The 14,650-nt window shown below is 37.4% G+C and overlaps 1 protein-coding gene across 2 annotated transcripts; it reads right to left on the reverse strand.

Moving 5' to 3' along the window:
- Nucleotides 1–243: 243 nt before the first annotated feature.
- LOC129923163 (uncharacterized) lies at nucleotides 244–13,584 on the reverse strand. Of its 2 annotated transcripts, XM_056013027.1 has the most exons (5): nucleotides 13,437–13,584; nucleotides 12,509–12,593; nucleotides 7,435–7,632; nucleotides 5,277–5,417; nucleotides 244–1,468 (listed from the first exon to the last, which is right to left on the reverse strand). In XM_056013027.1, exons 3-5 carry the CDS (start codon nucleotides 7,613–7,615, stop codon nucleotides 1,272–1,274), a joined length of 519 nt encoding a protein of 172 aa, XP_055869002.1. In that variant the 5' UTR covers nucleotides 7,616–7,632; nucleotides 12,509–12,593; nucleotides 13,437–13,584; the 3' UTR covers nucleotides 244–1,271. The 2 variants fall into 2 exon arrangements, with proteins under 2 accessions (XP_055869002.1, XP_055869003.1); XM_056013028.1 differs by lacking the exon at nucleotides 12,509–12,593 and having other exon boundaries at nucleotides 13,437–13,583.
- Nucleotides 13,585–14,650: the final 1,066 nt, after the last annotated feature.

Consider the following 14,650-nt stretch of genomic DNA (forward strand, 5'->3'; position numbering starts at 1 on the left):
GCCTCATAGTGGCGCCCCGGGTGGAAACGATGGTAGGATTTTTACATATGAATTGGAGCGTACTTTTCCATTCCCGTACCTACAAATATCAGGCACCGTTAGTAGAGTGAGTAGACTTTTGAAACTGAATATGTAAGATGATATAAGACAATTTTCCACATAATTTAAACTTTTAACTTTTTGTTTGAACCAGGTGTACAGCCAATCGGCCCGCGTAGTTTAAAATAATTATGCAAGACGTAAGCCGTAAACAAGTCTTTAATTATTAAAATTAAATGAGAAAATCAAAATCAAATTACAAGTCATTTCATTGCACTTTGATGATAATACATTACAAAACCTTGACTTTAAAAAATACTTAAACAGTATGACCTGTTTAAAACACCATAAAACTTCAATAAGTATTTAATAAAGTTCAGTTGTAATGTGGCATAGAGGAATAACTCTCATATTTTATTTAACATCGAAGTCTAGGGCAGGAAAAAGGACATCAAATGAAAGCAAGAACTATGAACAATTTCTGAACAAAGTTTTGACATTTGTTGTTGTGATACCATAAAATTCGTTGTTGTTTTTCTCTGCAATGTATCTTTTAGAAAATAAATTGGAAAAAAAAAAGAGATCCAAGTGTATTTCTATAAACTTGAAGTCTGTAGGACTTTATACAATAGCTGAATCAACTATATATCAAATTTAGTATGAAACACGCAGACTCACGGTTAAATACATAGAAGACCCACAACATGGAGGATATACACAGAGGACACTCATAATGATCCATATATAATATCTACATATAAACTCATGATTGTATGTTTACATCCATATAAGGACTCCAGGACAAGCCAATGGTCCTCAATATGTTCTTACAATTTGTCTGAGCCGTAGGAAATACATTAAAAGCCAAATCAATTTTGAAATACAATGAAAAACATTTATGGGTAAAATGCATTTATTACCTATTTATATACATATGTATGTGTGTTTGCATATAAGGGTACCGGGACTATCCAATGGGCCAAAACACATTCTAGCAATACTCTTGAAGGCCGTAAGGCTTGGTATAAAAATGGAATCAATTATATATCAAATATAACAAGAAACATACACACTTGCTTCGCGTACATATTACCTACATACATGTCCAACATATGTGACCCACATAATGACCTACATACATGCTAATTAAATGTGACCTACATAAGTGACCTACATACAAAAGTTTTTTATTTGTACATCCGCTTAAGGGCGCTAGGACTAGCCTATAGCCCTCAGTACAATCTGACGACATTGTCAGTGCCCGTTGGGATTTCTCCTCTTTTAATGGCGGAGCCCAGGGTGCCAGGCGTTGACAGAATGAAGATACCAGAGAACAGAGCGAGGTACCAACTGTAGCCGGCATCCAGTAGAAAGCTGTCCTGGATCAAATTCACGTTGTAGTAAGAGACACCGGCGATGATGAAGATACCTACAAGATTACAAAGAGAGTTTGTGTTATCACACAAACTCATAGGCGCCCCCATCAAATTCACCAACACAAAGAAAATAATTAAAAGACTAGTTCGTATATATCTTGTATCTACTATATATAAGCGAAAAATATCACTGATCTATCACGAGATCACTTAAACTATCGTACTTATCCGCACCAAATTTCGTACACAGGTTCCTTTTAGCTCCTAGAACGCTATTTAACAGATACGCAACATAACCGCCGCAATGCGCGAAAAACCGCAAGCTCTATCAAACCTTTGTATTTTATTTTCGGTATTTTCCCCAAAAGACCGCTGTCTACATATAAAGCATTTAAACAATATCACGACTGCCGTATTTTCATGCAAATTATTTCCCATAAGTCTATTTTTAGTATGTTTTACATCATTTCAACTTCCTTTTAGTGATGGGCAAAAGTTAACTAAAAAGTTGCTAACTTTTAGTTTAACTAAAAAAAAATTAGTTAAGGCCAAAGTTTAATTAAAAAATAAAAGTTTAGTTAAAATCCTAGTTTAATTATTTTTTTTTAGTTACAAACTGAAAAGTTTAATTACAAATTTTACAAACTTTTTTTAACATACATACCAATAAATATTTAGATCTATGCAATTTGGAGAATATATACAATGAATAATGGAGAGGAGAATAAACTAGAGGGTGCACAGGTCACTAGAAAGCCTTTTGACCTTTACCCTATAATGGTCGCTATTCCCGCCATATCAAAAAAATACACGTGTTCATTATATTTCTAGCAAGTTTCACTGCTTGATAAATCTTGATAATTCCTTGCTTCTATAGATCTACATTTTGCTGCTTTTTATTAAACACCAGTGTGTTCCTGTATAGCTGCAGGCAAAGAATTTTGCTTTACTATAGGATCTAAAAGAAATGTCGACTCTTTTTATTTAAAAACTTTTTACTAGATCTAGAGTTAGAGTCAAGTGACGTCTAAGTCTATTAGTATTATTAGTTTAGTCTATTACTACTGAATACTTATACTACTATTAGATCAATAGTCATAATAGTCTTAGAGTCTATATTACTATATATTTAATTATTTTAGTCTTAAGTAGAGTCTAACTCTTAGTAGTCTTAGTCTTAGATCTAGATGTAAATTTAAAATTATAAGTCAATAATATAGATCTATTAATAATGAAATCTATATTACTTTACTTTATTAGACTAGATTACTAGATCCATTAGTTTAGAGATTCTTGTCTATAACTATAATATGTAGGCCTAACTATTCTAGAATTAGAGTCTAGATTAGATCTTGATATATAGATCTATCTAGATTACTTATTATACTAAGACCTAAGATGCATAGATGATAGATCTATAATACTAATAATAGTCGTCACTATACTAGATCTAATACTAAATTAACTAAATCTAGACTAGATTCTAGATCTACATCTATGATCTACTTCTATTATAATTATACTTATATCTACTATCTAGATCTATTAGATCTAGTATTATCTACTAGAGTATATAGATCTAGATACCCATACCTAGTTATAATCATAATTATAATAATCTAAAATCTCTAGATCAAGAGTTACTAAGATATCTACTAGACTAGACTCTATCTAGATTTTAGATCTAATAGTAGTAGTAACTAGTATTTCTTAAATTATTTTTAGATTAAAATATTAATTATTTGATCTAGGTCTAGGTCTAGTAGCTAGATCCAGATTATATTTCTGATCATTTCGTTTGTAGAAGATATTAGATCCATAATATTCTAGAATCTAGAGTTAGTTAGCGAGTCAACATGAAGTTTTATCATTACTTCTAAAAGGTAACTTATAATACTTATATTAGAACTTCGACAATTACTTCTAATTTCTTTCTATAATAGTATCATTCTAGTGATTCTATTAAGATCTACATATATCCCATAAAGACATTTAAATATTTTTTCATGTGCACAAACATTTTGCTAAAGAGATTGGTTGTGCTTTATACTTTATATTTTCATGTTTGGCTGTTTCGTCCTTAAAAAAGGTCAAAATAGTTAGTAAAAGTTTAACTAAAGTTTTTTAGTTTAGTTTAACTAATTTTTTCAATTTGTGGTTAACTAAAAGTTTAATTACTTTTTTTTAGTTCAAACTTAGTTTTAGTTTAACTAAAAAAAAATTAGTTTAGTTCCCATCACTACTTCCTTTTAGATGTTTTGTAAATGAAAAAAATACTAATAGCATTAAAAAGATAGATTCAGAGATTTTTCTTTTTTTTTATCGAGAGGGGGGGGGGGGGGCAAGTAATGGTGCTTTGCAAAACTGTTTAAAAAAAAAACACAACTAATCCTGATATCATTGAAAAGATAACTCTACATCTATTGTCATTTCGCTACATTCAAAAGTGGTCAAATAACCGATTATAGTGAATAAAACCAAATTTATATTTCTTTTCGTTTGGAGAGAGAAGAGAGAGAGAGAGTGAGGGAGAGAGAGAGAGAGAGAAAGGGAGAGGTAGAGAGAGGGAGAGAGAGAGAGGAAGAGAGAGAGAGAGAGAGGGAGAGGGAGAGATAGAGAGAGAGGGAGAGAGAGAGGGAGAGTGAGAGGGAGAGAGAGAAAGGGAGAGGTAGAGAGCGGGAGAGAGAGAGAGAGGGAGAGAGAGAGAGGGAGAGAGAAATGGAGAGAGAGAGAGGGAGAGGGAGAGAGAGAGAGGGAGAGAGAGAGTGAGAGGGAGAGGGAGAGAGGGAGAGAGAGAGGGAGAGAGAGAGAAGGAGAGAGAGAGGAGGGAGAGAGAGAAAGAGAGGGAGAAAGAGAGGGAGGGAGAGAGAGAGACAGAGAGAGAGAGGAAGAGAGAGAGAGGGAGACAGAGAGGGAGACAGAGAGAGCGAGACGTGAAATGTCATTGTAACTAATTCAAGAGCTAAAAAGTATGTTAGGTTTATCGTTCAAATGAGGCATGTATATTAAAACAAGGAGGAGTGTTCCGGCCTAATAATCAGCGGGCGTAGCCGGTGTGTACTGCTAGTACATCATATGTATAAATGTTAATCGGAAGCGCGATGGCTGAGTGGTAAGGCGCTTGGCTTCCAACCCGAAGGATCCTGTGTTCAAATCCTGGTGAAGGCTGGGATTTGTTTTTATCTTTACGGCGCCTCTGAGTCTACCCAGCTGTAATGGGTTCCTGACATTAATCAGGGAAAAATATACCAGCTTTACTTTCTTAAATTAACGTCAGATACCCCTATTAGAGTTTGGTGGATTCAGGGCGTCCTAGACATCCCGAAGCCAAAAATTCCCCGTCTTATCTGGGATATGAACACGGAGTCTCTCTCAAGTCTCGATCTACCAACTAGAACATTCTATACTTTTGTATAGCCAGGATGTTTTCGTGTAGGGAGAATGTGTTGGGGTAAAAAAATGTTTCTTTTTTTTTTTCTTTTTAATTTTACATTGTAAAGTAATCTCTCTTAAGAAAAGTCATCAGCTTTATAACCTTAACCCGCACTCAGAAAGATTAGAACTCTTTACTTGTGGGTACGTGTTGACCCCTCCATCTTCCTCCCAAGTGCCCCCCCCCCAACCAAAAAAAAAAACAACCTTCAAATACGTATACACGATGCTTTTTGGGCCAAGGAGTCCTGTTTGTGTCCCCCCCCCCCCAAACCCACAACTCTGACAGCGAACCTGGAAGAGCTCATATTGGTCATAGGCCCCGGCTCAATAAACAACTTCACGCCCAGGCTGCTGCGCCACTGAATTATAGGATTAAATTGATAACAAATTATTTTTAAAATTAAAAGAGTGACGCCCTAGAATTACCTGATAGAAATGTCGTAATCATGAAAACCAACGAAGTCAATTTGTTGGGCTTCAGAACTGTGACTGCCAACAGACCAGCGGAGACAACCGCGAAGAATCCACCAATTGTTTCCAAAACTATTGTTGTCAGAATTGGATTCACTGTAACAAACAAGCAAAAAATATTTTTAAAATCTTGGGTGATTACAGAGTCCCAACCTGACCGCATCTGTGTATCAAGCATTGGCCTTTTTATTCACATAATAAGTTGCAATGGGAAGAGATAATCTCTCGAGACGTGAGATGCCATTGAAAAAAAAAGAGCGTATTTAATTGAAAGAACTCCGCACTTACAACTATATCACTTAAGAATGTAGAAGTTATTCCCTTTTTTTCGATATCAAACAAAATAATTAATTATCAACTAATAAATGATTTATCGGTTCATTTTTTTTTAATTGATTCATGTTTCAATAAGTAAAATAATTAATTTTATAAACAATACAACAATACGAATATATCGCTAACCCTCTCGCCACGAGCAGGTCTCTTCTTTCTGTATCGTTTTTGTACTTTTTGATAGTTTGTAATTCATAGTATCTGATATTCTTTCTGAAAATATGGAAACCTGCTTTTTATACTACCTGAGCGGACCACTTTGGGGGGCTGATTTTGAGTTTTTGTTTCATCACAAACTGTCTTTGTAACCTTGTCATTTTTAAATTCTTACCATTTGCTCGCACTCTCATTAGAGCAGCGGTTCTCAACCTTTTATGCTCGGAGACCCCTTTCTACAATCCCCCACTCTGCCGCCGCGACCCCCCCCCCACACACACCCATACATCAATAGAAGAGTAGACAATAACAGTCCAAATTTTCGATGGTCTTAGGCGACCCCTGGCAAATCGTCAATTGACACCTTAAGGGGTCGCGACTCACAGGTTGAGAACCCCTGCATTAGAGGGTATACCGTAGAATGAAAAACTTGTAAAAATGTTGGAAACTGGAGTTTCATAAACCGCTCTAGCGATTTTTCTACATAATCACTATAATGTTTGTTTTACGCGCTATTAATAAAAACGGCATTATGCATCAGCCGTAATTGTGTAATCAGGTGAAAGAAGCTTCTCGTGCCTCAAACTAATGAAGAATTACTTGAGGTCAATTTTCAAAGATAGATTGAAACATGTGGTAATTCTTGCTATTGAGCGGGATCTATGTAGGAAACAGAATTATTTTGATATACTATATGACTTTGCTACAAGCAAGGCTCGTAAAGTAATTCTGTACGTAGTAAATAATGAATAAAATGCATAGACGAATTTATTTTCTAATACAAACTCTTAAATGTCACTTATTGTCCGCTTCCCTACCCAAAACTAGGCCCCCGAAATCCGTTTCGAATAGGGGCCCCACAATGCTTAAGTCCGGCCCTGCTATTTAGTGTTTGTAAAATGTTTGTTTGTAAAATGTTTTACATGTTTCAGATGTTCCTTCAGAGTTGACGATAGTTTACTTTTCCTAGTCCAAACCTCGCGCAAGACGAAGGGGGATGGGAGCGGGCAGGGTTTGACAGTCCAGCGCGCAGCCATCCGTAGCGAGCCTTGATAACGTGTTCTCCCCCCCCCCCCCCCCTTCTTGTTTTTTTCGTGGGGTGACTATCCGCAGAAATAACAGAGTGATCTTTGCTTTACTTCTTGCTCGTCCAAACTGTTGAGGGAAGAAGAGGTTTGGTTTGGTTTTGATTTTAGGCACATCGGCACAATTTAGGCCATGTCGTGCCTAAGGGAAGAAAAGAATTATATATATATATATATATATATATATATATATATATAATAGATAGATAGATAGATAGATAGATAGATAGATAGATAGATAGATAGATGGATAGATAGATAGATAGATAGATAGATGGATAGATAGATAGATAGATAGATAGATAGATAGATAGATAGATAGATAGATAGATAGATAGATAGATATACATATATGTTTATTTGTTTCTTTTTTCGAAAGATAAACAAACCTAAACCTTAAAATTTCTATTGAAAAAACAAACTCGAGTCGTTTTGAAATAGTCAAATTTCCACCTTCTCCCCATGAAGAGTCTTCACGTTAATAACTAGAGAAGTAAAGAGAAAAAAAAATTAAACAAAAGTCATTATTTGTTACTTACCGGAAGTATCAATATCATGCACTATGCCGTTTGATTCCGCTGTGAAGAGCCCAGCAGATATGTCTTGTGTAATTAAATACCCCGTCACCCATCCCCTGGTTGCAAAAGCGGCTGTCCACATCATGATCGCCAGTCCGGTTTCAGCCATGCAAAAGGCCGTCAGAGTACCGATTTTCTGCATCCTGACAAGTTCCTTAACTGTGATAGTAAATTTAAAACATGATTACTTCCCCTCATCCTCCATGACAACAGTATTAAAATACAACAAATGTCTATTTAAGTATGTAGGGTTGGTGTCAGGCGGTAAAAAAAACAACAGCAACAACTATAGTGTCCCTTTTTGATCTTGCGATCGATTGGGCTATGATGTAATATCTGTTTCTATGGCCAACGTTTTACGAGGGTGTCACGTGGACAGCATAATGACCACCCACATTTACTTTCGTCAATGGACCTCATTCCCCAATCGTAACAACCACGTGATTCTCTCTTCTATACAAACTACGCAATCCATAAAAGCTGTCACGTGATACGTTTATTTCCATTGTTTTATCAATATTATCACGTGGCTAAATGATGTTTGTTTACGATTGGTGAATGAGGTCCATTAATGTCAGTTATCCATTACTGTTGGTTGGATTATAGTTTTAAAAAAATCCTGAAGTTGAAATATCCAAATCTTCTCCGAATTTCGAACCCGAGAACCGTTGGTTCGGAACCCAAGCCCTTTATCATTCACCACCACGTCCGCGGTGTCACGCGGTACGATTATGTTATGGTGTAGTCGGCACACCACCCAATTACATATCCTACAAAATTTTTTATTATTTTTTAGAGACTACAAAGCCACCAACCAAACTGCTAACCTCTTACCATCGTCACCACAGAAACACACACACATACTTCAGAACAAAGGAGCTCAAATTTTTCTGGCGGCTGTTAGGCACTTAGTTTATATTTGAGTTAGGTAATGACGCACCATAGTAGAAGTATATTAAACGGGACTAGTGACGCTTTGACTTAGTTGGGTTGGAGGCTTCTTAGAGACAGAATATCAGTTAGCAATAGGATTCTCTAGGGCAGTGATGCCCAAAATACGGCCCGCGGGCCACATCCGGCCCGAAAGGTGGTTCCATCCGGCCCGCCGATATGTCAGCACAAATTGTAGAAAATCACCCCACAAAAAGAAAAAAAAGGTTGAAAAATGTACATTTAGGGCTTCAATCTTTCTCTGACGGATTGGTACCATGACCTTTAACATTTGTGCATTTATAAAATGGGACCCTGAATGTGGAATCTACCAGGAGAAATGAACGGATTTTTACTTTTTGTAGAAAATGATAATAAACCAACATATTTGATTTGAAAAGAAAGTGTGGCTGTTTTAAAAACAAACATTATATAAACAGATTATTAAAATAAAAATATGACGGTATTCTTGATTCGTTTAACTACGCCTAGAGATTGGAAGATAGATGGGAATATTGACCAGAAAGAGACAAGGAAATGAGACAGTGGTAAAGCTATATACAATATTGCTCACATTTTAAGTAGAGAAATGAAGCCTTTCTCTGAAGCTTAAAAGAAGGTTAACTTCAAATATCCCATGAATTAAGTACTAGATTCTCAGGCTTCTATTACAAATAGTTTCAGATAAATTTCATTTTTGTACTTTTTCGTTCATGTGGCCCGCGACACGAGTGTCGGAAATTAAAATTGGCCCGCAGGTCAAATTAGGTTGGGCATCACTGCTCTAGGGTAAAAACGTGTTTCATTGACAGAGACTTAGACTGTGGCCTTTTCATGGATTAAATAGTATCTTATTCATCAGTGTTTCGGACTCATCTCTCTACTTGTTAAATCCATGTTGTCCGTCTGTCACAGTCTGTGTTGTTAGTTAACTACACTGGAATACACCCGAAATAGAAACTCATAACATTTGCTGAGTAATGTGTCATAATCTGACAAGCAACAACAGTTGGTTGCAAGACAGACAGGCATCCATCACACGGCGTGTCTTTATTATTACAGTCCAATTAGACTTTCCTGATAAACTCTATCGTCAATTTTTGTTTTGTTGAGAGATGGAGTGACCTCTCCATTGCTGGGGGAAAGCCTGGGCGGTAAATTTGCGAGTGCTGGGCTGCCCACACGTCAGCACACGCCTCTCTTCCATACTGACCGGGTCCAAAGGGATGGCGAGCCATCACAATTTGGGGACAGGTGGCTGCAGGAGTTTGCCAGAGAGCAGTAGTCTTACTACTGTCCCCCCGCCTACGGGGCTCCAGGACCGGATTTTCTGTTAGGGTTTACTCCCTTAGCCTTAGACCTTACAGGGAAACACACACAAGGCAGTGCGGCTATTGATCTATAGCTAGGGGTTTGGTTTGTGGGCAGCAGGGCGTGTCCGCACGCCGACGGGCCATGCCTGCCTCACATCTTGGGGGCCAAACCTCCTCCGAGACCCTTGCAGTTTAGCCTGAGGCTTCGCAGCCTCAGTTTCCATCTGCCACCACGAGGAGGTACTGCATAGGACTTGCTGTGGAGAGGCTATGTACTGGCAAGAGAGACTTGAGAAATGATAACAATAAGGTAATAACCTTCTGGAATAGAAAACAACTTTCAAATTGCATGTCACCTAGAATGGCCAAAGTCGGGTTTTAGAAGTTAGTTACTGAGATCGGGTCTCGAACATAGAAATCCTATGCTGAACTAAGACTTGGCCACTTGGTGACATTGTAACCGAGCGTCTCGTCAGGTTTGAGCGACGTATCTTCTCCGACAGAATGAATTACGCATACCAAGGGGTTGCAATGACATGGGGGGGGGGGCCAATACGAGGAAAGCGCTAACAGGGACGTCCACTTATATCTTGGCGCCACACTTTCATGGAGGACCTCAGAGCAGTGGACACCAGGTGGGAAGTGGCTGTATAATTTGCCAGTGACAGATCTTTGTGGAGAGAGCTTTTACCACCCAATGCCCCGAATGGCGCGGGTGGATCTAAGTCTAATTGAAGTAAGTAGTCACTTAGCTAGACAAACAATAACAGATGCCAAACAGTGTCGTGAAATTTATTGCCTTTCTTTGCCTTCCCTTTCCATATTTATTTTCTTGTTTTGGTGTTGCTGTTGTGTTTTTTTTAATGACACGAACAAAAACAACAACTGAATAAACACTTTTGAACTAGTCAGCCGCAAAAACACTTTCATTGGTACTTCCTCCCCCCCCCCCCAAACACGTTGAAACACTCACACGCTTTAGATTTATATCGAAAATGGTCGCTTTATCGTCAAAACAAATCTGTTGTAGGTTTTTAAACTAGAATATCTCTGGATTTTTTTAAAATTCAAAACTTCCTTTGCTACGCTCATAGAATTTGGTGACTGTAGTTTGCTTTAGAATAATATTGAATGGAGAGGCTTTCAACCTCTAAGTTCTTTGTAAGGGGATTTTGAACTCAAAACGTAAAAAAGGCCCTCTGGAGGAGGTGGTTTTAAACTCAAAACCCCCCTTGGCTTGGCTACGCTCAAAGAATTTTTTGTCTGTATTTGCTTTTTTTTCATATCGAAGAGGTATTTTTTATCATCAAACCTCGCTGAAACGGAGGGGGTAGGTGATTAAACTCAAAACCCTGTTTGGCTACGCTTATAGCATATTGAGTGTGTAATGGCTGCCTGGTCGTACGGTTTGCGCGCTGGACTGTCGTTCGGATTTATCGATGGTCGAGGGTTCAAATCCTGCCCGCTCCCATCGCCGTCGTTGGACTAGGAAGTAAACTATCTTCAACTCTCAAGGAACATCCAAAACACGTAAAATATTTTACAGACATTTTTAATTTGCTTTTTTTTATATAGAAGAGTTATTTTTTGGCTACAATCGCCCTGAAGGGGGATTTAAATTCAAAACCCCTTTGACTACGCTCATAGATTTTTGAGTAATTTGATTTCTTTATATTGAAGAGACATTTTTTAGCTTCAAATCCCGCTGACTGGGAGGGGGGGGGGGTTAAACTCAAAACCCCTCTTGGCTACTCTCATAGATTCTGGTGACTGATGAATGGATAGTCTTATATTGAAGAGTGGGTTTTATCGTTAATTTCGGAGGGGGGTTTTAAAATCAAAATCTTACTTAGCTATGCTCTTGGAATATGGGGATTGTCGTTTACATTTTTGTTTAGTTTTGTTTTAAAGAATAGGGGGATTTAACTGCAAAACCCCCTGGTAGGGAGTTTTAAACTCAAAAACCCACTTGGCTGCGCTGGGGGCAACTAATGGTTTAGTACTAAAATCTCACCTAAAATAAACAAAATCAAAGCAAAAATAAAATCAGTCACTAAACTCCGACACCCTCCCCGCTGGGGGTATTTCATTTCGAGGGGAGGGGGGTGAACCCCCAACCTCCCCCCCCGGCTACGCCCATGTTAAAGACACTCCATTCTAACAGTCAAATCACTATAATTTTTGTTTTAAGCGATAGATAGCAATAATCAACAAACACAACGATATATATCAGCAGATATAGATAATATAGATTAAAAAGTCGTTTTATTTCCGATTTTATTCAAACATAATTAAAGGTTTGAAGTTGCACGAAATGCATATGAATGGTATTTTGCAAATGTAAATAATAAAACAAGCATTTCATGGGATGTGTAGGTCTACTTTATTGAAAAACAGCTAACCTGTTGTGAAACAAAAATTTGATAAAATAAAAACCGAAACGTAGTAAATTTTATTCAGGGTCAGAAATTATCTGTTGCTAGTGGTTTCAATTATTTATATATAAAAAAAAAGAATTAGCTAATATGTCTATTACTATTATTATATTTTTAGGTTAATCACTTTTCAATTGTTTATGATTTAATACTTGTGAATTATGAGAACTTACAAATATAAATTAAAAAGAAAAATCCCACAAAAAAGGCAAGAGGGCCCATAATAGAGGCATGTAAAGCCCCAAAAGGAGGCAAAGAAAAGAGGCCTAAGGCCCAAGGATTCCTATGATGATAAAGCTAAAACTGAATAGCCTAAATTCTGAGGTTTCCTAAACTATATATAAACTTCTCACTAACCTTGACTGCTCAACAATAATATATGGTTTGGACGTGGAGGCGTTAACCTGTTTGTCTTGTGTGTTAGTTTAAGTGAAAGTAGAATCTGAATAAACCACATTAAATAAAAGCCATTATTACGTTACATATCCTTAGAGGAAAAAAAATAGGTTACTTACATATAATTTTGGTTGTATCAAGATTTAAAAACCTATATACTAGTAAGTACTCTTTGTATTTTTTTGGAAGAGGCAGTCAGTCATAGGTCGTTTAAACAAGGAGGCTGTTATGAGAAGTCCGAAGCGTGACATAGCACCTATGATTACAATAGAATTACTGAAGACAACGGATGTTCTTTGACTACTTCCGCAGCCTCATTAAAATGGTAGCATAAGCTCCTTCATTGGTTTTGAGGCTGAAAGTCTAAACCGTCGACTTGGCCACCTAACATGTAAGCTCGAGTTCGAACCCCAACTGGAGCAGAAGTGTCTGCTGAGCGCCTCAAGGTAAAAAGTAAAGTTTCCTTGCGATCTATGGGGCAGATGATGTTAAGGTCATCTGTTTCTTTGGCCAACGGTTAACGAGCAGGGTGTAATGTGGCCAACACAACGACCAACCGCCTTTACTTTTCGCATCTAGAGTTGAGGGGACTCTGGGGCACCATTAAAAATCCCGAAATTCAAAATCCCAGTCTTCACCTGAATTCGAACCCAGGACCACAGGTTCGGAAGCCAAGCGCTTAACCACTCAGCCGCCGCGCCCCCGTTGATCGCCTAAAGGCAGCACGGAAACCACTTTCCCGGATACCCTCTCTCCCCCAACTGGTCCAAAAAAGAGATTTGACCATCGCGCACTGAGCATATAATTTGCTTTTAAGTCGCGTTACATAAAATCAAAACATAACGGAATAAAATTTCTAATTATCTTACAGTTAGTTTATAATCCTTACTTTACACAGACTCCTGTCCAGTGAAATGTTTTATCAAGTTCAAAATAGGTGTCTTTATCATGTAACACATTTGATATATATATATACACATCATTAATCGGTCTGGATGTGTAATGGACACGCGTAACACGAGTTATCTCCTGTGTTAGCATCGATCGAGTCATATGCTGCAATCAGATGTTGCAAAACATTTTTTTTTTTGCGTTCTAATTTATGCAAGTTTTTGTCATGTGCGTTGGGAATTTTTATAATAAATGTAATCAGAGTTATCTGTTCATTGTTTACAGTGTATTTCTTAAACCCTTAAAGTGCTGAGCTGTTTTACACTGAGTTTATACAAAATGGAATTACAATTCTGATGTTTAGAGGCTAAACTGCCACACACGCACTTTAAGGGTTAAACATCCGGTTAGCGTTCTTTAAACTATAAAATAAACACAGTAAGAGAGAAAAAAGAAGAGAAATGGATACGAAGAAATGGGGTGACTATGTCATGGAAACTTAGGGGGGGAAAAAGTAACAAAATGGAAAGAGGAAGATTTGGAGAGGGTTTTAAAATAATTTGACAAAATAAAACAATGTCAAGGACGTCATGTGGAAAGTTCACTGCTGCCAGCTAAATTATGAAATTCTGATTTGTGCTAGAAACGAGAAAACTTTTTGGACTTTGATTCTACAATACTGAACAGTGTACGTATAATGGTTTCCGGTCATTTCATCCCCAGTCTTTTCATCTGTGTTCACTTCATCCCCGGACACTTCATCCTCGGTCATTTCTTTCCTGGTCATTTCATCTACTGGTCATTTCATCCCCTAGTCATGTCATCCGCTGGTCATTCATTAGTAATCAGTTCTTAAAGTCAATGCCTTAACAACACAATAACACAGTGACTAAAAATATTTACTTAGGGATGAAATGACCAGGGGAATAAAAGTGTTTCTAGTTTATGGACTATTTTATTAGTGTGCATGTTAAAAAACAGTGTTTCAGTGGATAGAATAAATAATATGATCAACAATGAATCAATCTTGGAAACAAATGGCCGATACATAACATAATGTTAGATCACTAAATAACAAAATGGACAAACTTGATTGTTGCTGCAGACATTTCTACCAATTCCGTGAAAGCTCGTTAATCTGTCTCACTGAAATGAAATTATTCCCGACGCGTCATAAGACTTGGATGCGTTTCTTTTGTACAGATCAGACAG

The sequence above is a fragment of the Biomphalaria glabrata genome, chromosome 15 (genome assembly GCF_947242115.1).
Source record: "Biomphalaria glabrata chromosome 15, xgBioGlab47.1, whole genome shotgun sequence".
NCBI lineage: Eukaryota > Metazoa > Mollusca > Gastropoda > Planorbidae > Biomphalaria > Biomphalaria glabrata.

Bases quoted from the DNA above. Each gene is read 5' to 3' on its own strand.
- LOC129923163 (XM_056013027.1), bottom strand. From the start codon at position 7,615: ATGCAGAAAATCGGTACTCTGACGGCCTTTTGCATGGCTGAAACCGGA. The intron at 5,418-7,434 runs GTAAGTAACAAA...TGTTTGTTACAG, and splicing joins GCATGATATTGATACTTCCG to TGAATCCAATTCTGACAACA. The intron at 1,469-5,276 runs GTAATTCTAGGG...GTAATCTTGTAG, and splicing joins GATTACGACATTTCTATCAG to GTATCTTCATCATCGCCGGT.